This window comes from Microcaecilia unicolor, chromosome 1, assembly GCF_901765095.1.
Source record: "Microcaecilia unicolor chromosome 1, aMicUni1.1, whole genome shotgun sequence".
Taxonomy (NCBI): Eukaryota; Metazoa; Chordata; class Amphibia; order Gymnophiona; family Siphonopidae; genus Microcaecilia; species Microcaecilia unicolor.
This window is the reverse complement of record NC_044031.1, coordinates 600,657,450-600,681,750: the sequence shown is the minus strand read 5'-3', so window position 1 is coordinate 600,681,750 and position 24,301 is coordinate 600,657,450. Positions and strand designations below refer to the sequence as shown.

The 24,301-nt window shown below is 44.4% G+C and overlaps 1 protein-coding gene across 1 annotated transcript in view; it reads left to right on the top strand.

Annotated features, from left to right (window-relative positions):
* The window catches only part of COL22A1 (collagen type XXII alpha 1 chain), a 743,309-nt gene that overhangs the window by 73,526 nt on the left and 645,482 nt on the right, over positions 1-24,301 (top strand). The window contains exons 2-3 of the mRNA XM_030219538.1: positions 13,056-13,200; positions 17,911-18,477. Of these exons, the coding sequence (XP_030075398.1) occupies positions 13,110-13,200; positions 17,911-18,477 (658 nt within the window). The 5' untranslated portion in view covers positions 13,056-13,109. The remainder of the gene's footprint in view (positions 1-13,055; positions 13,201-17,910; positions 18,478-24,301) is intronic.

The following is a 24,301-nucleotide window of genomic DNA, read 5'->3' as shown; positions in this document are numbered from 1 at the left end:
AGAGCTGATTACGAATGCATCTCTTCCTTGGTCCCTTTGAATTCTGGGAGTTTTTAATGACTAATAAATGAACTATTTTCTAGATAAGGTCTGCTTCTTTCTTCTTTTCTAAGTCATTTTCACACCTAGCTTTAAGCGTGGAAATGGAAATATTCTATAACTCTGCGCCTAAATCCTGGGAATACCCATGACTTGCCCGTGCCCCTCCCCTTGGCCACACCCCCTTTGGAGTTGTGTGCGAGATGAATGAGGCCCACAGGTTATAGAACAGAGGCACAAAGCAGATACAACAATAAGCGCCTTTATTGATTGTTATCAAAAATTTAGTTCCGCCTCCACCACGCCTCCGACACGCCCCCGCCAACTTTATTCGTTTCCGTGACGGAGTGCAGTTGGAAACGCCCAAAATCGGCTTTCGATTATACCGATATGGGCGCCTTTACGAGACAAACGTCTATCTCCCGATTTAGGTCGCACTATAGGCGTTTTTCTCTTTCGAAAATAAGCTGGATAGAAAACTAATGGCAGGGGTGAAGAAGAAGTAACTTAGAGGCAGCAGAATGTCTATACAAGATCTTTTGTAAAGAAAATCGTTTAGCTCATCATCAGAATACATCCAGAAAAAACTAACATAGAACATAGAGACAGAGAAAAATGAAGCCAGATAAAGACCACATGGCTTATCCAGTCTGCCCATCCATTCAGTCTACTCTCTCTTTTCACTCCTTTAGTGATCCTATGTACTTGTCCCAATCTTTCTTGAATTCAGATAGTTTTCATCTGCACCACTTCCAAAGGGGGGCCTCAAATATACCACACTTTCCATGAAGAAGTATTTCCTCAGGTTACTTATGAGTCTATTCCCTTTCACTTTCATCCTATGCCCCCTCATTCCAGAATAGAGAGTTGCATGGGGACAGAAATCTTACCCGTCCCCACTGGAATCTTACCCATCCCCACTTGTCTCCGCAAGACCCATTCCGGTCAGCTCTCTCATTCCCTCTCTGGATTTGAGCCACAGCACTGCAGGCAAGGAAAGAATGGAAGGTGGAACTTGGAACACTCTGGTGCACACATGTAAGATTTGTCTCTGATTCACTGGCACTGAGTGCTGAGAGGTTGCCACATGCACGCGCCAGTAGGTCAGGTGACATCTGATGCTCGTGCCTGTGTTAGAGCTGAGGTCTGCGCATCAGCCCCGAAGCAAAGAGGATAAATAGTAACATAGTACTATTTAGGCATCGGGATTTACACCAGGTTTTAGTTGGCGTAACTTTTGAAGCTGCCCTGTGTTGTATATTTTGGTATCTTCCAAAATTAATTTATCACGCCTACATTTAGGCACATTGGGGGAGATTCTATATATGGCGCCTAAAAAATCTGCGCTGAAAACAGTTCCGACTAAGCATATTCTATAACCCAAACCTAGATTTAGGCACGGTATACAGAATACGCTTATTCAATATCCCAGTGTCTAAAACTACGCACCTCCGGTTACACTACTGAAAATGTGGCGTAAATCCCAGTGTGTAAATTTAGGTGCACTGGGCTATATTCTATAATTATGCACGTAAATTTCAGAATGCCCACGAAATGTCCATTTCCCCGCCCATAGACCCTTTTTTCCTGCACACGTTAGAAGTTATGTGCACTGCATTACAGAATATGCTTAACGAGTTGTGTGCATAATTTCTAATTATTGCCAATTAGTGGTCATTATTGCTTGTTAAGAGCTGTTATCAATGCTGATTAGCTTGTTAAGCCAATTTAGTTATGTGCATTGTTATAGAATACGCTTGGATTTCAGCGTGGGTTTCTAGGCACGCTATATAGAATCTGGTGGATTGGGTCTGATATTCTGCTGAGGGCGATCAGTGTTTTGATGACCTCCACCAGTATTATACCCAGAAATTCATTGCCAGGCTATGTCCGGGCTCTGGCATTGAATTTCCAGATATATGGAGCCAGCCAAAATATAACTGGTTAAGTGCGATGTTCAGCACATAACCAACTCTAAAGAACCGCATAAAGAAAGGACTACCTTTTATGCGGTCCTATTTATGCAGTTAATTTTAACCGGTTAAGTGCCGAATATTGAATTTAACTGGTTAAGTGCTGACTCCACCCCCTCCCCTCCAAAACCCCCAAAGTAGCCGGTTTTAGCTTGTGTACTAACCAGCAGTGGCGTAGCTACGGGTAGGCCTGGGTGGGCACAAGTTCACCCAATCTTGGCTCAGGCCCACCCAGCTGCAGTGCCACACTGCTCTCTTCCCCCCTCTCCTCCGCAGCATCCCAGCATTTGCACTCCAGTCTCTGAACTCCTCCTCGGTGTCGGTACAGGTGTCCTCAATGCCTGCAGTGATTCATTCTCACTGCTTGTGCCGGCCCCACAAGCTTTCATCTGCCACGTTCCACTAGACAGGAAACAGGCAATGACATCAGCGAGGGCGGGACATGGCAGACGGAAGCCTGCAGGGCTGGCACAAGCAGTGAGAATGAATCACTGCAGGCGCCAAGGATGCCTGTACCAATATCGGGGAGGGATGGAGTTCAGAGAAAGGAGCGCAGATGCCGGGACGCTGCAGAGAAGAGGGAGAAGATGTGGAGTAAGTAAATAAAAATCTCTTATATTCTTAAAAAATATCTCCAGGAAGATTTTTTTGGTGTATGTTTGGGGGGAAGGGAGCACATGCATGTGGAAGGACCCATCCAATTTACCTCTGGACCCATCCAAAATACCAAGTCTGGCTACGTTTCTGCTAACCAAGCATTTTCAACAGCGCTATCTGGTTATGTGCTGTTGAAAATGCCCAGTTAACCCCGGATAGGTGATTTAAATGGCCAGGCTAAAACAAAACTCTAATGTTTGTCTTATTTTTAACCTTTTTTCCATGTTAGATGAATTTCTCCTAGCTTCTTGTTTATCCCGTGTGTCTCCAGTTCCATGAAGCAGAGACCATCGCTTATATGTACTCCTTAACACTGTGTATCTCTAGTAGCACTGTAGTAATAATAAATGATAGTCATTGCAGTAGTAGGTCAGAGTGGCAAGACATTAGTGGAATTGTTTTCAAGGAAGTTTTACATAGTTGAATAGAATGCAGAAGAAAAGTGTAGATACCAGAAACAGAAAAAGTCAAAGAGCTTACACTTAATGGCTTGGAAGGTTTCGCTGTCTGCTGTACTTATGAATCCATTTAAATAAAGGAGGAGGGCTATGGAGCAGGAGTTCTATCTATCCTTCTAAAAATTTGTTCTCAGCTTTCCTGCTTAGAACATAAAAACAGCCATACTGGAATGGACCAGTGGTCCATCTAGCCCACTATCCTATTTCCAAGTGGCCAATCCAGGTCACAAGTACCTGGCAGAATCCCAAATAGTAACAAGATTTCATGCATCAATCCCAGGGCAAGCACTGGCTTTCCTAAGTCTATCTCTAAAGCAGACTATGGGCTTTTCCTCCAGGAACTTGTCCAAACCTTTTTTAAACCCAGATATGCTAACTGCTGCTACTCCATCCTCCAGCACAGAGTTCCAGAGCTTAACTATTTGTTAAGAGAAAAAATATTTCCTCCTATTCGCATGTAACTTCAATGAGAGGCCCTTAGTCTTTGTACTTTTTGAAAGAGTAAAAAAAATGATTCACTTTTAACTGTTCTGCACCAATCAGGATTTTGTAGACCCCTATCATACACCCCCCCCCCCCAATCAGTTACCTTCTTGTTGTGTTCATACCCTCCCTTCTCCTTTTTTTTCTATATTTACTTTGGTTTTTGTTTTGTTTTTAAATAAAACACTTGTCTTGAACTTATTTTTCTGAATCAGTGAGAACAAGCAAGCTGTTCAATAATGATTTCTATAGAAGACTCACTGCAGGCTGAGCTTTCCAAAACTTCAAACATTTATTTTACTGTGATTACAAGGAATGATAACAGTAGAATGGTAGGATATGACGCCAGCATTTGTTATTATGTAGCACTGGCAAACTGGGATGCGGTCCTGCTCCTCAAACACGTGGTTAATTAACAGGATTGGCTGGCAAGGGATATTATTTGAACACTTGCCCTCTGGCAAAGTGGACAGCAGCTGCACTAAATCACTGGCAAATGCACATACCTCAGAAACAGAAAGTCTGAGGGCCAGGGAGAGAATGAAACTGTGCTCACCACCCTCCTGGCCAAATTCAAGCAGGAAATAGCAACAGGGAAAAGCATACTTCTCCTCCAATTCGACATGTCCAGTGCATTTGACATGGTAAACCATAACATTATCCACCCAGGGCCTCAACCCATTCACCTATGCAGACGACGTTGCAATTTACATCCCCTTCAAACATGATCTGACAGAAATCACCAATGAAATCAACCTCGGCTTGGACACCATGAACTCACGGGCAAATGCATTCCAACTAAAACTCAATACAGAAAAAACACACTCCCTCATCCTCTCATCCCAATATAACATGAACATACCCACAAACCTAGTCACCCCAGACCACACCCTCCCTATTTCAGATAGCTTGAAAATCCTCTGTGTCATAATCGACTGGAACCTTACACTCGAGAGCCAAGTTAACTCCATAACTAAGAAAATGCTCCACTCAATGTGGAAACTCAAACGCGTGAAACCATTCTTCCCGAGGGCAACATTCCATAACCTAATACAATCAATGGTACTAAGCCATGCAGACTACTGCAATGGAATTTATGCGGGATGCAAAGAGCAACTCATAAAGAAACTACAGACTACTACTACTACTACTTAACATTTCTAGAGCGCTACTAGGGTTATGCAGCGCTGTACAGATCAACAAAGAAGGACGGTCCCTGCTCAGAGGAGCTTACAATCTAAAGGACAAAATGTCAAGTTGATGCAGTCTAGATTTCTTGAGTAGAGGTGTGGTGGTTAGGTGCCGAAGGCGACATTGAAGAGGTGGGCTTTGAGCAATGATTTGAAGATGGGCAGGGAGGGGGCCTGGCGTATGGGCTCAGGGAGTTTGTTCCACGCATGAGGTGAGGTGAGGCAGAAAGGGCGGAGCCTGGAGTTGGCGGTGGTGGAGAAGGGTACTGACAGGAGGGATTTGTCTTGAGAACAGAGGTTACGGGTAGGAATGTAAGGGGAGATGAGGGTAGAGAGGTAAGGAGGGGCTGTGGATCGAGTGCATTTGTAGGTTAGTAGGAGAAGCTTGAACTGTATGCGGTACCTGATCGGAAGCCAGTGAAGTGACTTGAGGAGAGGAGTGATGTGAGTATATCTGTCCAGGCAGAAGATAAGACGTGCAGCAGAGTTCTGAATGGACTGAAGGGGGATAGATGGCTGAGTGGGAGGCCAGTGAGGAGTAGGTTGCAGTAGTCAAGGCGAGAGGTAATGAGAGAGTGGATGAGAGTTTGGGTGGTGTGCTCAGAGAGGAAAGGGCGAATTTTGCTAATGTTATAGAGGAAGAAGCGACATGTACAGACCACTCAAAACACAGCAGCCAGGCTTATATTTGGAAAATCACGATTCGAAAGCCTCCGAGAAAAACTGCATTGGCTCCCAATCAAGGAACATATAACTTTCAAAGTCTGCACCCTGGTCCACAAAATTATCTATGGCGAAGCCCCGGGATATATGACCAACCTTATAGACCTGCCAACCAGAAACACAATCGGACTATCACAAACATACTTAAATCTTCACTACCCTAGCTGATAAGGACTCAAGTACAAATCAATTTACGGATCCAGCTTCTCCTATATAAGCACGCAACTGTGGAATGCACTACCGAAAGCCATTAAAACAACGTACAACTCCGGAAATCACTAAAGACCAACCTGTTCGAAAAGGCATACCCTACTGACCCAACTTAGGTGCCTGAACCCAGCAACACAACGAAACCAAAGCCATAATGAACACTTTATAACCCTTCTTCTCTACGATTCTCCTAATATGTTTGTAACACATCAACCTCTTTGATAATAACATCACTTTGTGTTTGTTTCATCACTGGAGGCGACTAACGCCTCATGGTACTATGTAAGCCACATTGAGCCTGCAAATAGGTGGGGAAATGTGGGGTACAAATGTAACAAATAAATAAATAAACCCAGGGAGAATAAACCCTTTGGGATTCTGTCAGGTACTTGTAACCTGAAATGACCACCGTTGGAAGCAGAATACTGGGCTAGATGGACCATTGGTCTGACCCATTATGACTATTCTTACGTTCTATTGTAATCCCCATTATTTGGGGATTACTGAATGGTGTCAGCTCTCTGGATATCACTGGGTGGGAGAGCTGGTATGTCCCTGGGCGGGACCAAGGCCTTGCTCAAGGGGAGTGGTGTTTAAATATGTTGCAGAAAGAAAGTGGGTTTATGAGTTGATTGACAGGGGAGGTGGAGCTGAAAGTGATAAAGAGGGGCATTTTCGAACGGGGATGACCATCTCTAAGGACGCCCAACTCTAAGGACGGTGCCGTGAAGGGGCGGGGCAACGTGTATTATCAAAACAAGATGGACGTCCATCTTTTGTTTCGATAATATGGTTGGGGACGCCCAAATCTTGACATTTAGGTAGACCTTAGAGATGGTCATCCTTAGGTCATTTTTCAGATGGTCGTCCTCAGTTTTCGGCGATAATGGAAACCAAAGATGTCTATCTCAAAAACGTCCAAATCCAAGCCCTTTGGTCATGGGAGGAGCCAGTATTTGTAATGCATTGGTCCCCCTCACATGCCAGCATACCAACCGGGCACCCTAGGGGGCACTGCAGTGAACTTCACAAATTGCTCCCAGGTCATAGCTCCCTTACCTTGGGTGCTGAGCCCCCCCAATCCCCCCCCAGGGTTGCCTGCCTGAAGTACACTGCACCCACTACAACTTATCCAGGGACCTGTATACTGCTGCGATGGATCTGAGTATGGCATTTGAGGCTGGCATAGAGGCTGGCAAAAAAGTATTCTTAAACTTGTTTTTTATGGTGGGAGGGGGTTAGTGACTACTGGGGGAATAAGGGGAGGTCATCCCCGATTCCCTCCGGTGGTCATCTGGTCAGTTCGGGCACCTTTTTGAGGCTTGGTCGTGAAAAAAATGGACCAAGTAAGGTCGGCCAAGTGCTCGTCAGGGACGCCCTTTTTATGTTATCAGCCGAGGACGAACATCTCCTAATCATGCCCCAGTCCCGCCTTCGCTACCCTGCCGACATGCCCCCGGGAACTTTGGTTGTCCCTGCGACAGAAAGCAGTCGAGGGTGTCAAAAAATCGGCTTTCGATTATGCTGATTTGGACGACCTTGCGAGAAGGCCTTCTCTTTCGAAAATAAGCGTGAAAGTCTCCTGTGTGGCTAAATAAACTCAGGCTGAATTTAGGAACAGTTGCTGTCTATATAAGTGGCAATTGGGATGGTGTGAGAAACTCTGGTTGGATAAAGGGGAACCCTGACCAACAGCAAGACTAGAACGGCCCACCATCATAATTTAAAGACATTGAAAGGCTCCCAGAAATGAGCTTATGTGGTTTTGACTGCAAAGAAGGAAGCAGAAGAAGATGGGTGTTGTTCACTGTCTCCTCCTGATGACTGGAGGATAATGTACAGGTACGGGGAGAATAGTCAGACTTCTGTGGGCAGTGGTGACTCTAGTCCCATCCCCATTCTTTAGCTCTTTTTTTTCTGTCAGCAGCTGGCTCACCAGGGCAAAAATCTGCTTTGAAAGCCATTAAATTAAAACATCAGAGAGGGTTTCTCCTAAACATTTGGGTCTTAGGCATGTGCCTGTCCCTTAATCCTGCACTGATGAAACCTGAGGCAAGACATGGGGTTTAGGATATCTTAAAGGTTTGCCAGACATTTTCAGCAGCAATTGAAGACATGTTATCAGTGCTTGTTTCTCTATAAAGTGCAAATCAGCAGCCCAGTGCAGTTACAAGACAAATATGAATAAAGGAAAGCCAAAGAAAATTTCTGCAGTCTGCTGCAATTGCTTGTTGGTGGTTCATTAAAGTCTGGGAGGAGAACGATTATGGTTCAATACTCAAAGGATAAGAGAGTATATAATATCCAATATACAACAACCCCCCTCTCTTGTATAACTGCAAAATACTTAGTATACTATACTATTCCTGTGTAGTGCAAAATATGAGAAAGGGAAAAAGCCTCGGTAACCCAGCCTCTACCCTTTATATGTTAACAGGGCAGTGGCGTAGCCAGAAGTCTATTTTTGGGTGGGCCAACAGGTTGGATGGGTGGGCACTAGACAGTGGTGTGCTGGTAAATGTTTACCAACAGGCTCTCTCCCCGGTCCACCTCTGCGCCCCCCCCCCCCCCCCCCGTCCACCTCCCCTCAAAATTGCACAGCTGGCTATAGCCGGGGAGAAAGCCTGGGGGAGGGGTGGCAATGCATTACTCTCTCCAGGAAAAAAAAACATTAAATGATCCCAGGTTCCAATCTAACTCATGTTTAATGTGGGATACAATGCCATAAATAAATAAATAAATAAATAAATAAATAAATAAATAAATATAAACTTTTAATGTTGAGCACCTGATTCTCAAAGTGGACATATTCCAAACACTATAATGAAAATAAAATGATTTTTTCTACCTTTGTTGTCTGGTGACTTTGTTTTTCTGATCATGCTGGCCCAGTACCTGATTCTGCTGCTATCTGTCCTCTTAACTCCATTTCCAGATCTTTCTTTCCATTTATTTCTTTACTTTCCACCTTTCTTCTTCATTTCTTGCTCTATATCCGTAAGTAAAAGCTGGGTCCTCCGCAGACTTGACTGTCCAGTGGATCCAGCTTCTGCCTATTTTCTTCATCCATATGCAGTTTTTCTCCTCTCTTCCTTTTCCCTCATCTCATCTCCTTCCTCACTCTTCCATCCCCTCCATCCATGTCCAGCATTTCTTCTCTCTCCCTTCCCTCTCCTCCATCCATGTCCAGCAACCCTCCTCTCTCCTGTCCTTCCCTCCATCCATGTCCAGCAACCCTCCTTTCTCCCGCCCTTCCCTCCATCCATGTCCAGCAACCCTCCTCTCCCCTGCCCTCCCCTCCATCCACCCATGTCCAGCAACTCTCCTCTCCCCTCCCCTCCATCCATACCCAGCAATTCTCTTCTCTCCCCTGTCCCCTCCATCCATCCATACCCAGCAATTCTCTTCTCTCCCCTGCCCCCCTCCATCCATCCATACCCAGCAATTCTCTTCTCTCCCCTGCCCTCCTCCATTCATCCATACCCAGCAATTCTCCTCTCTCCCCTGCCCTTCCCTCCATTCATCCATACCCAGCAATTCTCTCTCCCCTACCCTTCCCTCCATGTCCAGGAATTTCTCCTCTCTCCCTGGGCCCTGCCCTCCCATCCATCTCCTGCTCCTTCTCTCTGCTGTGCCCCATTTCTCCCAGTCCTATCCACCCTCTACTCATCACCCCTCCCAGTCCCATCCATCTCCTGCTCCTTCCCTCACTCTGCTCACCACCCCTCCCTCTGCTGTGCCCCGCCTCTCCCAGATCAAGTTACACCCTGCCCGCCCGCGAGGTCCAGGATCGCCGATTCCGTGACCATCTACCCCTCTCTTCCTCCCTCCGGCGCTTCCACCTGGGATCCCGGCAGCATTGGCTTTGTATCCACACTGCCTTCGCACTGCCCCGGAAGCCCTCTCTTTACGAGAAGGCTTCTGGGGCAGTGCGAAGGCGCCCGCCCGCCCGTGAGGTCCAGAATCGCACGATTCCGACTCTACCCCTCTCTTCCTCCCTCCCTCGGCGCTGCAGTAATGTACCCCGGGGCAGTGCGAAGGCAGCGTGGATACATCGCTAATGCTGCCGGGATCCCAGGTACATTACTGCAGCGCCGAGGGAGGGAGGAAGAGAGGGGTGGAGTCGGAATCCCGATCAGCGATGGCAAACTGTTTGGGGTCCGGGAGCTGATGGACTCTGCTTCTGGGTGGGGCGGGCCTGAGGCAAAACTGGGTGGGCCTGCACCCGTAGCTACGCCCCTGTAACAGGGTAAGAGGAATATTACTGGGTCCAACTTTCTTCATCAGCATAAAAAACCCTTTACTCTTAACTCTTGCTAAAAACTCCACAGGAAGTTCTTAATGGATCAATCCGAAAACCATAAAAAACACTTAGCTTCTGGGTTGGTGATAGATGCAAAAACAGTGCAAACAAGGTCAGTCACACCAGAGGAAAAAGATTATGCTCATGTGAGGTAGATATACTTGATAGAAAGCTCTGTGTTGTTGAAAGGCTGGTTGTTGAGAGGTATGAGAATGTGTGTTTGGTGAGTGAATTCAGAACTGTGTCAGTTATTTTTCCTGTCTGTGTTGGAGACTTGGAGTAGACGTGGATTATGTGGGTGTGCTGGGATCAGGTATGTGTCTGTTTGTTTTGTATGTTGTGGTGCAGGAGGGTATGTGTAAACAGAAATGGGGTTGGGATAAGTGAATCTGTTTATAAGGCAGTTAATTTATCCCAATAATGGGAAGGTGTGAGAGTGCAAGGAAAGCGTTTAGTTATGTGTCTGTCTGGGAGGGGAACGAGGGGGTGATGTATAAGCGTGTGGGTGAGGTGTGGATGTGAAATGTGTGGGGGAGATGTGGGTGTGGGTTCAGTGTGCGGGAAATTTATGGGGATATGAGGGTTTGGTGTTTGGGAATCTGATGTATGTGAGTAAATAATGTTGGTGTATGCAGTGTGTGTGGGGGGGAGGCTATTTCTGGGAGGGGTGTGAGTGTGATAGGTAGGGTATGTGTTGGACTTGCATGTGAAGGAATAGGGTGTGTAGCTATGAGGTGATGCAGGTTATATAGGGGGGGGGGATTTACCCCCAGATTCTATGTAGCATGTCTAGAGATCGGCACCGATATCGGCACAGATTCTATAACAATGCACGTAATTTAACAAGCTAGTGAGCGCTGATAACAGCACTTAGCAAGTAATAATGAGCACTAATTGCCACTGATTAGAGTTTAGGCATACAACTCGCTAAGCGTATTCTCAAACCATGTGCGCCAAACTTCTAACTTGCACAGGCCAAAAGGGGTGTGATTATATGTGGGGAAATAGGTGTTTCGTGGGCATACTGAAATTTATATGCCTGGTTATAGAATATGGCCCAGTGCACCTAAATCTACATGCTGGGATTTACGCCATGTTTTTGTTAGTGTAAATGGATACACATAGATTTAAGTGCTGAAATATTAACTAAGTGTATTCTAGAATCGGTGCCTAAATCTAGGCACCGATTATATAGAACATGTTTAGTCAGCACTGATTTTTTAGGCGCCATATATATAGAATCTCCCCCTTGTTGCCTGTATATGGTAGGAATTTGGAGGTAGTGATGTGTTGATGCATGTGAGTGTTTGGGTGTGAGTGTGTGGGGTGGGAAGTATTGAGGGTGGGTGTGCGGGGCATAGAGGTGTATATGTTTGGGTCTGACATGTGAAGAGATGATATGGGGCTTGGGGTTTGCGTAAGTGTGTGCGGATGTAGGGATTTTAGGAGTTCACACGGGAGGGGGAATCTTTGGAAAATGTTTGTTGGAGGTTCTTTGTGGCACCATCCTTTGTCAGCTGCTACAGTTAGTTTTTATTGTGTTGGCAAGAAGAGGAGGGGGGGGGGGGGAGCTTTTGAAACTAATGATACCAGCTGCATATAATATAGCAGGGCATGTTTATCCACTTCTACCCTAGCCAAGATAATGTTCAAGCACCTTTCTGACCTCATTCTCAACTCGTTTTAACTAGTCCCTTATTTTCTTACTCTTGTTACTTTATCTTATCTATCTTTATGTTCCATCTTTGCTTACACCCTATACTATCTATTAACATGTTTATTTGTGTATTGTGTTGACATGGTAATGTTGCATACTATACCATACTTTGTAATGTTGTTTGAATTTTTTTTAATGCTGTAATTGTCTTTTGCTTTTGTTTGACATTCTTCCTGTACACCGCCCTGAGTGAATTCCTTCAAAAAGGCAGTAAATGAATCCTAATAAAAATAGAACAGTGATCAGCATTCTACAGTTTCTAATTTCCCATAAAATGTAATAGACATTTTTTTTCTCATAGAGCTGCTTTTTTGACAGTACTGAGGTTTCTGATTTATGAAGTCTGAGGAGATATTCACAGGTTCTTCATGCAAAATGTGTTAATTTTTATGGACAGACATTGATCCCTTTTTTTACATATTTATTTTGCAATACAATAGCGCTCACCACTTACATTTTTCAGAGCTGATTTATTTTGCACCATTTTTAGAATCTATTTTTTTTATTTTTATTTTTGTTACATTTGTACCCCGCCCTTTCCCACTCATGGCAGGCTCAATGCGGCTTACATATTGTATACAGGTACTTATTTATACCTGGGGCAATGGAGGGTTAAGTGCATAATTCTCAAGGCTAGGAACATAAATCTATTGAGTATCAGGCTCCCAGTGTTTTTTCCTCAAATTAACCTAAATTTCTTTATGTTGATTTGTTATACTTTCCATTCATAAAAATACATTTGCAGCACGTTCACATCAATTAACCATAATTTACAACCCATCATCTAGCTAGACATGCTCAGTGGTTGGTGGTTTCTGGGATGACTTAAGTAGAGGAGTGTGGTAGCCGTGTTAGTCCACTCTTAAGGTTATCAATAGAAATCAAACAAAATAAAACACGGAAAAGAAAATAAGATGATACCTTTTTTATTGGACATAACTTAATACATTTCTTGATTAGCTTTCGAAGGTTGCCCTTCTTCGTCAGATCAGAAATAAGCAAATGTGCTAGCTGACAGTGTGTATAAGTGAAAACATTCAAGCATTACTATGACAGTCTGACAGGGTGGGAGGATGGGGGTGGGTCGGAGGTATGCATGGGGACATCAAAGCATATCATTGATATGACTTAAGAATTCCTTGGAAGTGTTTTGATTTAAAACAAATCTTGGTTTCTCAATACATTAAAAAATATAACAAAATGATGACTAAACAAAAAAAAATGACTTGGTCCACCAATAATGCAGGTGACAAAAGTGTTTATTTGCCTCTCTCTAGACTTTAATCTTCTTTTCTTTTATAGGTGGCTTGATGCATATGTAGATCTTTCTCATCGCTTTACAAGGGGGAAAGAGACATGGTATATGCTATAGGATGTCGAATATCTTGTATCTTAATAATTCTTGCACTCTTTGGAGGTGGCGAGCAAATTCAGGCACAAAGAGCAGGTATGTTTTTTTCAGCATTTTGTCCTTCTCTTTGAGAACAAGGTCGCATATGGACCTCTGCAGTGCAATCACTGGACAATCTCCCCTACTGAATGTACAATGTTCCCTTCAAACTATAAGGCCAACTACCAAAAATGTATATGGTCTGGTTCCTATCTACATGATATGATTTCTCTATACTCAGTGGTGTGCTGGTAAATTTTTAACAACAGGCTCTCTCCCTAGTCCACCTCGGCGCCCCCCCCCCCCCCCCCCCCCCCCCACTGCGCCCCCCCCCCCCGTCCACCTCTGCGCCCCCCCAAAATTGCAGAGCTGGCTATAGCGGGGGGGGGGGGGGGGGGCAAAGCATTACTCTCTCCAGGAAAAAACTATTAAATGATCCCAGTTCCAATCTAATTCATGTTTAATGTGGGATAAAATGCCATAAATAAGTAAATAAGTATAAACTTTTAATGTTGAGCACCTGATTCTCAAAGTGAACATATTCCAAACACTATAATGAAAATAAAATGAGTTTTTTTCTACCTTTGTTGTCTGGTGACTGTTTTTCTGATCATTCTGGCCCAGTATCCGATTCTGCTGCTATCTGTCCTCTTAACTCCGTTTCCAGGGCTTCCTTTCCATTTATTTCTTTCCTCCTTTCTTCTTCATTTCTGGTCCTCAGCTTCTGCCTATTTTCTCCATCCATGTGCAGTTATTCTCCTATCTTTTTTTTCCCTCTTCTCATCTCCTTCCTCACTCTTCCCTCCCCTCCATCCATGTCCAGCATTTCTTCTCTCTCCCTTCCCTCTCCTCCACCATGTCCAGCAGCCCTGCTCTCCCCTGCCCTCCATCCACCCACCCATGTCCAGCAACCCTCTTCTCCCCTGCCCTCCATCCACCCACCCATGTCCAGCAACCCTCCTCTCCCCTGTCCTCCATCCACCCACCCATGTCCAGCAACCCTCCTCTCCCCTGCCCTCCATCCACCCACCCATGTCCAGCAGCCCTGCTCTCCCCTGCCCTCCATCCACCCACCCATGTCCAGCAACCCTCCTCTCCCCTGCCATCCCCTCCATGATCCACCCATGTCCAGCAACCCTCGTCTCCCCCCTGCCCTCCTCCCCTCCATCTGCCTTCTTCCAGCCCCCCCGCTCCCCCAGTCGTCCATTATCCATATGCCTGACATATTTCCTGTTTGCGCGAGGGCGGAGCCATGATGCGAAGGGAAGGCCTGGAACTGAGCTGAGCCTGCTGCCTTCGCTTCAAGCCTTCAACACCGGCGCGCCTCGAGGGAAAATAAAATTTTTAAAGGTAGGGGTGCGGCGTAAGAAGGAAACAGCTATCGGGGACTCGCAGAGCTGCAGACGTATGATGGACGACCAGGGGAGCAGAGGCATGCCGGCTCGCACGGGCCAACAACCGGCTCACAAGATGCCAATACATTTAACAACCGGCTCTTGCGAGCCGGTGCGAGCCGGCTCCAGCACACCACTGTCTATACTCCACAACTAGGAAGTTAGGCTATACTCCAGAAGTAAGATTAAATATACTTTCAGTTTCAGTATGCCATATGGCAACTACTAGACATAGAGGGGCATAATCGAAAGGGGCACCCAAGCTTTCATGAGGGCGTCCTCGCATGACGGCCCCGCGAAGGGGCAGGGAAACCCGTATTATCGAAACAAGATAGGCGTCCATCTTTCATTTCGATAATACGGTCATGGACACCCAAATCTCAACATTTAGGTCGACCTTAGAGATGGTCGACCTAAATGTTGAGATGGTCAACCTTAGAGATGGTCGTCCCTGGTTTTCGGCCGTAATGGAAACTGAGGATGCCCATCTCAAAAATGACCAAATCCAAGCCCTCTGGTTGTGGGAGGAGCCAGAATTCATAGTGCACTGGTCTCCCTGACATGCCAGGACACCAACCGGGCACCCTAGGGGGCACTGCAGTGACTTCACAAATTGCTCCCAGGTGCATAGCTCCCTTACCTTGGGTGCTGAGCTCCCCAAACCCCACTCCCCACAACTGTACACCACTACCGTAGCCCTAAAGGGTGAAGGGGGGCACCTACATGTGGGTACAGTGGGTTTCGGGTGGGTTTTGGAGGGCTCACATTTACCACCACAAGTGTAACAAGTAGGGGGGGGGATGGGTTTGAGTTCACCTGCCTGAAGTGCACTGCACCCACTAAAACTGCTCCAGGGACCTGCATACTGCTGTCATGGAGCTGGGTATGACATTTGAGACTGGCAAAAATAATTTTTAAGTATTTTTTTAGGGTGGGAGGGGGTTGGTGACCACTGGGAGAGGTTATCTCCGATTCCCTCTGGTGGTCATCTGGTCAGTTTGGGCACCTTTTTGAGGTTTGGTCGCATGAAAAAATGGACCAAGTAAAGTCGCCCAAGTGCTCATCAGGGACGCCCTTCTTTTTTCCATTATCGGCCGAGGACGCCCATCTCTTAATCATGCCCCAGTTCCGCCTTTGCTACGGTGCCAACACTCCCCCGTGAACTTTGATTGTCCCCGCGACGGAAAGCAGTTGTGGATGCCCAAAATCGGCTTTTGATTATGCCGATTTGGGCGACCCTGAGAGAAGGACGCCCATCTCCCAATTTGTGTCGGAAGATGGGCACCCTTCTCTTTTGAAAATAAGCCTGATAGAGTCCCTATGCGTATTCTATAAACTGTGGTTAAATTTAGGCATGGTTTATAGAATACACCCAAATCTAGGCGTAGTTTATAGAATATGCCCAACACCCATTTTCTATGACTACATTTAGTTGCGGCCATTTACTCATGTTATATAACAGTGCCTGTAAATTCTAGAAAGACCCATGACCCGCCCATGGCCACACCCCCTTTCAGATCTCTGTCTTAGAATTTATACACATCACTTTATAGAATGTGCTTAGACATTTGTGTGAATAAAATTCTAATTAATGCCAATTAGTCTCAATAATTGCTTGTTCAATTATTGGTGCTGATTGTCTTGTAAAGCTAATTAAGTTGCGAGCACAAATCCAGAATATGACCGGATTTGCGCGTGCAACTTAAGTCACATTATACAGAATCCATGGTAAAATCTCATATTTTTTTCTGCTTGTTTTCATTTGTAAACAACATGCAATGACATGGGATATGTTGCTACATTTCCTATGTTGTAAATGAAAGCCTATTACTAGCAATTTCCTGCCCCACCCCCAAGAATGAGTCAACTGAGCTGAGATTGTCAGCTTGTTACAATTCTGCCATTAATGTCAAGAGTCTGACCTGGGAGACTTTTCTTTTCAATCCTTGCCTCTGTGTGTTGTCCTAGGAGTGAATATCTGGATTGTGAGAGTTTGATTCCTGGGCAAGTAAATCCTGCACTTGCAACTAAGCCCAAGAAATGCCTGCTTTCTAAGAGAAATTTGTTTTCTTTGTTCACTCAGAGTTAGTGCCATTGCACTCAACTTGTAAAAATTGGTCTCTGCTATGAACTGATGAAGCAGATATGCAATGACTCCAAATATTTGCTCCAACAACCAGTTAAGCACTTGTCAGACATCTAATTTGGGTCTCTGATGCTACAACTGGTCATAACATAAGTACTTTTGTATATTGCACCAGATACATTCAATGACCTTTTAGTTCTGTTTTTTGTTTTAACACAAGGCATTTTGCTTAATTGCATTGTAGCAGCTTCAGCAGGAGCAGGGCCTGGCACCTTGAAATTACAACCACACAGAGGTTTTAATAGTGAAATAAAAATCAACTTATTTATGTGCAAAGAAGGGGTGACCTGTTCTCTTCACAAGTCAGAAGAAAATAAACATCAAAAAACCCCAGTCCTTTTAAATATAAAGTTTTCTCCCATGGTCTGCTCTGGCAAGGTCACCGCATGTACTAGTCTGTCTCTCAAAAGGCAATCCCCTCAATATTCAGTGAGAAGTTATGGCAGCTATTGTACAAGGGGCAGGAGTAAGGGGGCTTCGCTACTGCCCCCAATGACCCTGCTGGACCACCAGGGATGTAGTTAAGCCCAGTGGCTTATCTTCATAGTCATGGGGGCGGAGGGTCTTGCAAGAGGTCTTGATGCAGGCTGGGGGAAGGAAAGAGGGGATATTGATGGGGAAGGGAGGGGGCGTGTGGGCTCTTTTTTAAGAAAAAAAATTATGCTGGTGTTGGCCCGATATTCAGAGCCAGCACCCGCATATCTAAGTGGCCTTATTTAGGACAGTTCTTGGACTGTCCTAAATGAAGCCACTTAGCTATGTGGGTGTCGGCACTGAATATTGCCGGCACCTGCAGAACCTGGGGCTCCTCCCCAGTGCCGACCCCAGCGCCACCCCTGACCTGCCCACTTTTTGTTTGGGTGATTTCAGGAGATATTCAACAGCACTGTCTGCTTAAGTGCCATTGAATATCCTCGGTTAGATGGCAGGAAGCTATTTAAGCAGGTAGAGGAGGCTTCTGCCCGCTTAAATTGCTTTGAATATTGGCCTCAATGAAAACAACCTGTGTCTGGACTAGAATCCCAGACTTAAAGTACTCTTTTCCAGTATTCAGCACAGTTGGGCCCAGGCTTGGCCATTAGATCCAACGATACAGAGAAACTTGGCCTACTTGAGTAGAGCTTCTGAAGCTTTCTTTTCTGTGATGGAGGCATGTGGTGTCCAGGTAGTTGAGGTACATGGCTTTCCTTTTCCACTTTCTCTCAATATCTTCCATTGCATTTGCAGGTTGCAAGAATATTCACTATGATCTGGTCTTCATCCTGGACACTTCCTCAAGTGTGGGGAAAGAGAACTTTGAGAAAGTCCGCCAATGGGTGGCCAACTTAGTAGAAACATTTGAGATTGGGCCTGATAAGACTCGTGTGGGAGTGGTGCGTTACAGTGACAAGCCAACCACTGAATTTGACCTAGGAAGGTACCAAACTGTTGAGGAAATCAAAAGGGCCTCAAGGAACATTAAATACTATGGAGGCAATACAAATACAGGAGATGCGCTCAGATTCATTACAACCTATAGTTTCTCTGAACAAGCAGGAGGAAGACCAAGAGAAAGTGCTATTAATAAAGTTGCTATCCTTCTAACTGATGGAAGAAGCCAGGATATCGTTTTAGAGGCAGCCATGGCAGCACACAAAACTGGTATCAAGATCTTTGCAGCTGGTGTTGGAGAAGCTCTCAAGGAGGAACTGGATGAGATTGCTTCGGAGCCTAAGTCAGCCCATGTATTCCATGTCTCTGATTACAATGCCATTGATAAAATCCGTGAAAAGCTGAGAAGAAGGCTCTGTGAAAGTAGGTGAACTATTTATTTCTCAAGCTAAGGCTATTATAAATGTGACTATCCATGTGGAATAATGCTACACATAAGGTTGCCGTTTCATAGTTCTGCACTTACAATATTTGCTTTCTTGATTGAACTTATATTTTTAGTACATTAGTAGTGTTTCCTCAATGAAAGGTAATTAGTACAAAATGTTTTGTCATCCACTAAAAATTGTGACCATTTGCATTAGGTGAATATATTCATGGCCACGGTACAGATCCAGTCCATTGGTCTCTAGGAACAGTGTTTATACATTATGCAAGCTGTCTGAAAATATTGTAACTCCTCAGCAACAGGTGTCACATCAGGAGATTACCAGTTTCTTTTTCTCTCATACATGGTTCTTTTCTCTGCCTCTGCTTCTGCTTTGTGACTCTTGCAAAGGTATCTGAATCTGGAAAAGTTTAGTACCTTTTTGCAGTCAAAAGAGAAAGAGGTAATCGCATTTGATTTCAGATGTAAATGGTAGCAAAAACCTTTGGTGCAAAAGCATTGACAGCAAAGAGTATTGTATCACTCAACAAATAAAACATCACTTAATAAAGACAAGATCACAGCAGGTTATGCAGTTCAGGAGACATGGGGCCAAATATTCAGCCAGCAGCAGGCAGAGTGTTTGCTGTCCGCTGCTGCCATTAAACACGGATATTCAATGATGGTCTGTTTCCTGCAGCCGGCACTGAATATCAGGGTTTATTTTGGCAGCTAAAAAGGTATCCGAGTCTAACTGGCAAGCCTGCTTATTTTCGAAGGAGATGGCCGGCCATCTTCCGACACAAATCGGGAGATGGCCGGCCATCTCCTGAACCCGGCCAAATCGATATAATCGAAAGCCGATTTTGGTCGTCTCCAATTGCTTTCCGTCACAGAGCCGGCCAAAGTTAAAGGGAACGTTTCCGCAGGGTACCGAAGGTGGGACGGGGGTGTGGCTACGAGATGGAAAAAAGATGGCCGGCCTTCTCCTTCGAAAATAAGCAGGTTAGAGACCTCCCTGAAAATCCTCCCTCCCACTGCCCTAGAGTAGGGACACTTTTCCTGGGGGGGGGGGGGGGGGGGGGGAATCGCATGCGCTACAATATGGGCTTAGCACATTGTAATGTGGGATTCTCCTTGTGCTAAGCCTATATTTTATCTGACAGTATATTAAGGACTTTTCTTTTTCTTGCAGGTCCTGAGCTAATTTTTTCATTAGCGTACGGGACTATTTAGGAGGTTCTAAGTACTCCCACATTAAGTCACATTCTCCAGTTAGTACACGCTAATCAGAACATGCCCATAGCATGCCCTCTCCCAAAAAAAATTAGAACGAAAAATAAAGCACAATTAGTGCACAGTGTCAGGCAAATTACCACAAAATCCTTTAACACATTTTGCAGTAAGCCTTTTTTTCCCCACATTACGTGGGAATTAGTGCTTAATGTGATTTAGTAAGGGCCTCTAAATAAATAAATAGTCCCTTCATAAGCTTGGGCAACTCAATAGTGGGCCAAATTATTTTTGTGGAATAAGGTCATGAATTTGAGGGTGTGAATCATGAGTAGCACCGATATGAGGCACTAATAAATAATGGGCCCCTTCCTGACATTTTGAGAGTCTGATAATGTTTATCCTTATTTGATATATGCACATAGGGCCCGATATTCAGACTGCGGGGTTTGGCTGGTCTGCCTCCCCCAGTTGGCTCTGAGCCCAGATATTCAATGCCAGGCCATTTCCAGTGATTTTTGGCTAGTTTAAATGTAACTGGCCAAGCCGATATTCAGCACTGGCTGGTTACGTTGAAACCAGCCTGGCAGCCTAATTTGTCCAGCAAATTTAGCCGGCGATACACTGAATATCAGCAGATAGCCGATTATATTGTGTTAAGCACTAACCCCCAGATTCTATACAGTGCAACTAACATGCGCAAAGCCAGTCGTATTCTAGATTTGCGTATGCAACATAATTGAATAGTGAGCCAATCAGTGCTGATAATTGCCAGTTAACAAGCAATTATTGACACTAATTGGCATTAATTAGAATTCACACGCACTGTCTAAGCATATTCTGTGAAGTAATGTGTGTAAATTCTAAGGCACCTAGTTGAAAAAGGGGAATGGCTATGGGTGTGGAATGGGCGGGTCATGCTTGATTTTTAAACTAGGGGGTCCTTTAACAAAGGTGCGCTGAAAAATGGCTTGTGGTAGTGTAGGCGCGGGTTTTGGGTGCACGCCGATCCATTTTTCAGCACGTCTGTAAAAAAGGCCTTTTGTTTAAATTTTTGCCGAAAATGAACGTGCAGCAAAATCAAAATTGCCATTTTGGGTCTGAGACCTTACCGCCAGCCATTGACCTAGCAGTAAAGACTCACGTGGCAACAAGGCAGTAATGACCTATGCACGTCAAATGCCACTTGGCGCGCATCCGATACACGCATCTGAAAATTATTTTTCAGACACGCGTATCGGATGTGCACCAAAAATGAAATTACCGCGAGAGCCACGCGATAGCTGTGCTGTAACTTCATTTTGGCGCACAAAGAAGCTTACGTGGCTTAGTAAAAGGGCTCCTATGTGCGTTATAGAATACATCTGGTCCGCACCTAATTTAGACAGTCATTTACACCAAGTTTTACTTGGAATAACTGCCCGCAACTGAATTTAGTCACCCGGACAGGCGCTTGACGCATTCTGTTAACCTCACCTAAATTTAGGCGTGATTTATAGAATACACCTAAGCTTATTTTTTTCCCGTACTGATTTTTTTTAAGCGTCATATATAGAATCTAGCCCCAACTGGCAATATTCAGTGGGAGATAGTGCCATGTCATCGGCCAGGTGCCATTCCTGGCCGTTAATTGGTTTAAATATCTGGTGGTTATTCAACAAAGATCAAGGCAGTAAACAATAAAATAACTTATAAAAGAAAAGAATTCCACATCAGGATAGAAAAGACACACTCAACCAGAAACATTCATCCACAGATATCAATTAAAACAACCGTAATCATAAAATAATTTCAGCATCTTCTCTTAAAAAGGTGCACTGTCCATCTTGTTGTTGTTGTTGTTTTTTTGTTGTTTTTTTTTTTTTTGGGGGGGGGGGTTAATATATTTTAAAAAACATAGCACAGCTGGTACTTCCTGAGCACAGATTTCTTTGTAAGGCACAGATTTCTTTGTAAGCCATTAAAATAAAATAGAAGGAAAAAAGACATAATGCTACAGCCCAGTTTGAAGCTCTGTTTAAGAGGTCTATAATTTGGAAAAAAGAGAATTTGAGAATGTAAAGGTCATTCAAAGACCATCAGATAGGCCTGTCTGTCTTGGTAGCTGACCGAGTCACGCCTACATGAATTCCCAAGCTTTCCCACATTAAAAGTGGTTCATGGAGGCTCTGCACGAAACAAAAAAATATATATAGTCATTATATCCAATGACCTCTCTCTAGAACATTTCTGAAATGATTCTTTTATCAAAGCCTGTAACAGGGTGCCTCTACTTAGGTGGCTCAATCAAGTGTGTAGTGAGCCTATTGTACAAGGGCAGTTGTGTATCCTTGTAAATACTACTGGAAATCTGCATCCCCCTGCTGAAATGTAGGCATGAACATTTACGACAGGTCTATGGCTCATGTAATGATTGTGCCTAAACATGACAGTTATGTGCATAATAGAATTCTGTATGTAGCCTATGTAACTGTCAGCCCTGCTTAAGACCCGTCCATGCTCCTCTACTGTGAATGCCCCCTAACAGGTATGTGCTAGCCCATTTGCGTGTGTAATTATCTGTGTGTTTCTTTCTAGCAAAAAAGGTGTCAGTACTCAAATGCTAGGCCACCCTTCAAGAGTGGGGTGATCACTGAGGTACCCACCCCATAATAACCAGGCCCCCTGCAACCAGTTACAGAATCTATGACAAGGTAGAATTGGTGTGTAGAGCCTGAGCTCTTTCATTAAAACTTGGGGTCCATGGGTCAATTTTAGCAGACAATGGAAAAGATGCCAGTACTCAGTACCCCCAAGTACCCCTTCAAAAAATGTCCTGGTAATTACAGAATATCGATTAGGCACAATGCTAACATTTTTGCAGATAAGTGCACACTTACCCGGATGGATGGCAGTATTCTATAAATGTATGCACCCAACTGGGACATAAATTTAAGCAACCTTCCATGGAACTATATGTATAAGTTGCCATACCGGGACAGATCAAAAGGTCCTACAAGCCCAGCATCCTGTTTCCAGTGGTGGCCAATCCAGGTCACAAGAATCTGGCAAGATCTCAAAGAGTAAAACAGATTTTATGCTGCGCATCCTAGAAATAAGAAGTGGATTTTCCCAAATCCATCCTCAAAATGGCTTATGGATTTTTCTTTTAGGAAAGTAGCCAAACCTTTTTTTAAACCCTGCTAAGCTAATTGCTTTTACCACATTCTTTGCCAACAAATTCCAAAGTATAATTACACACTGAGTGAAGAAATATTTTCTCCGATTTGTTTTAAATTTAGTCCTCAGTGGCTCCCTAGTCCTTGTATTTTTGGTGCTTAGTTTCAGTTGGGGTAGAAGTGAAATGTTCACAGTAGATGGACACTTGCTTGCTGATTGAAAGTGCCCCTATGTTAAGTTAAAGTGCCAATGAGCATGGATGTGAAACGTTCAAAAAGTGGCCTATTTGAAGCCTAGTTTATAAAGACAACATTAGTTACCTTCATGCCTCTCTATACATTAGGTACTGAGAACCACCCTAAAAAGGTGTAAATTCAAATGCACAAAATTTATACCTGCTCCAAAGATGGTGCAAATGTGTGTGTGTATCCCCTATGCATGTACTTGCATATTTTATGAAATAAACATGTACATTGCAACTCCACCACTGCTCTGTGGAGCACATCCCATAAAGTAGCACACATTTGGGGCACTTTTTCCAATGCATATACCATCACGCAGTTGCATAAGAGACATTTTCTGCATGTAAAACAGGCTGTACATGCAAATTAAACTTTATGGAATTGATATTCCACATGACTTAACCACCCAGAAATGGCTCCTGGCCGGTTAAATTGCTTGTTTGGGGCTAACCACTAATTTTCAGCAGTACTTAACAGGTTAACATAATTAAACTCTGGAATTCGTTGCCGGAGAACGTAGTGAAGGCGGTTAGCTTAGCAGAGTTTTAAAAAGGGTTGGCCGGTTTCCTAAAGGACACGTCCATAGACCGCTACGAAATGGACTTGGGAAAAATCCACAATTTCGGGAATAACTTGTATAAAATATTTGTACGTTTGGGTAGCTTACTAGGTGCCCTTGACCTGGATTGGCTACTGTCGGAGACAGGATGCTGGGCTCAATGGACCTTTGGTCTTTTCCCAGTATTGCATTACTTATGTACTTATGGTTAGCGCCGCTGAAAATAACAAATTAGCACCGAACTGAAAACTGGCTATTTTAGGGGCAATCTGGGGTCAGAGTTGGCACTTGGCTGATTCTGGGGTCCTTTTACTAAGCGAAGGTAGGACTGCTTCTACTGCATGCAAATCTATCTCATGAATATTCATTGTGGGTATCCTGAAAACCTGGCTGGCTGGGATGCCTCCAGGACTAGGTTCTGAAACTACTGGAATAAAGCAAAGTAGGTGCCTACTTTCCTTTCTGCAATACTAGATAACCGGTGATGTTCTAGTCATGTGCATAAATGGTTTACTAAATACTAACTAGTGGAAAAGTATGCAGTATGATTTGATGGAACAAAAAAGAAAGCAAATCACCACAAAAATTCCATAAAACGCTAACTGACTAGTACTTATAGTTTTTCAT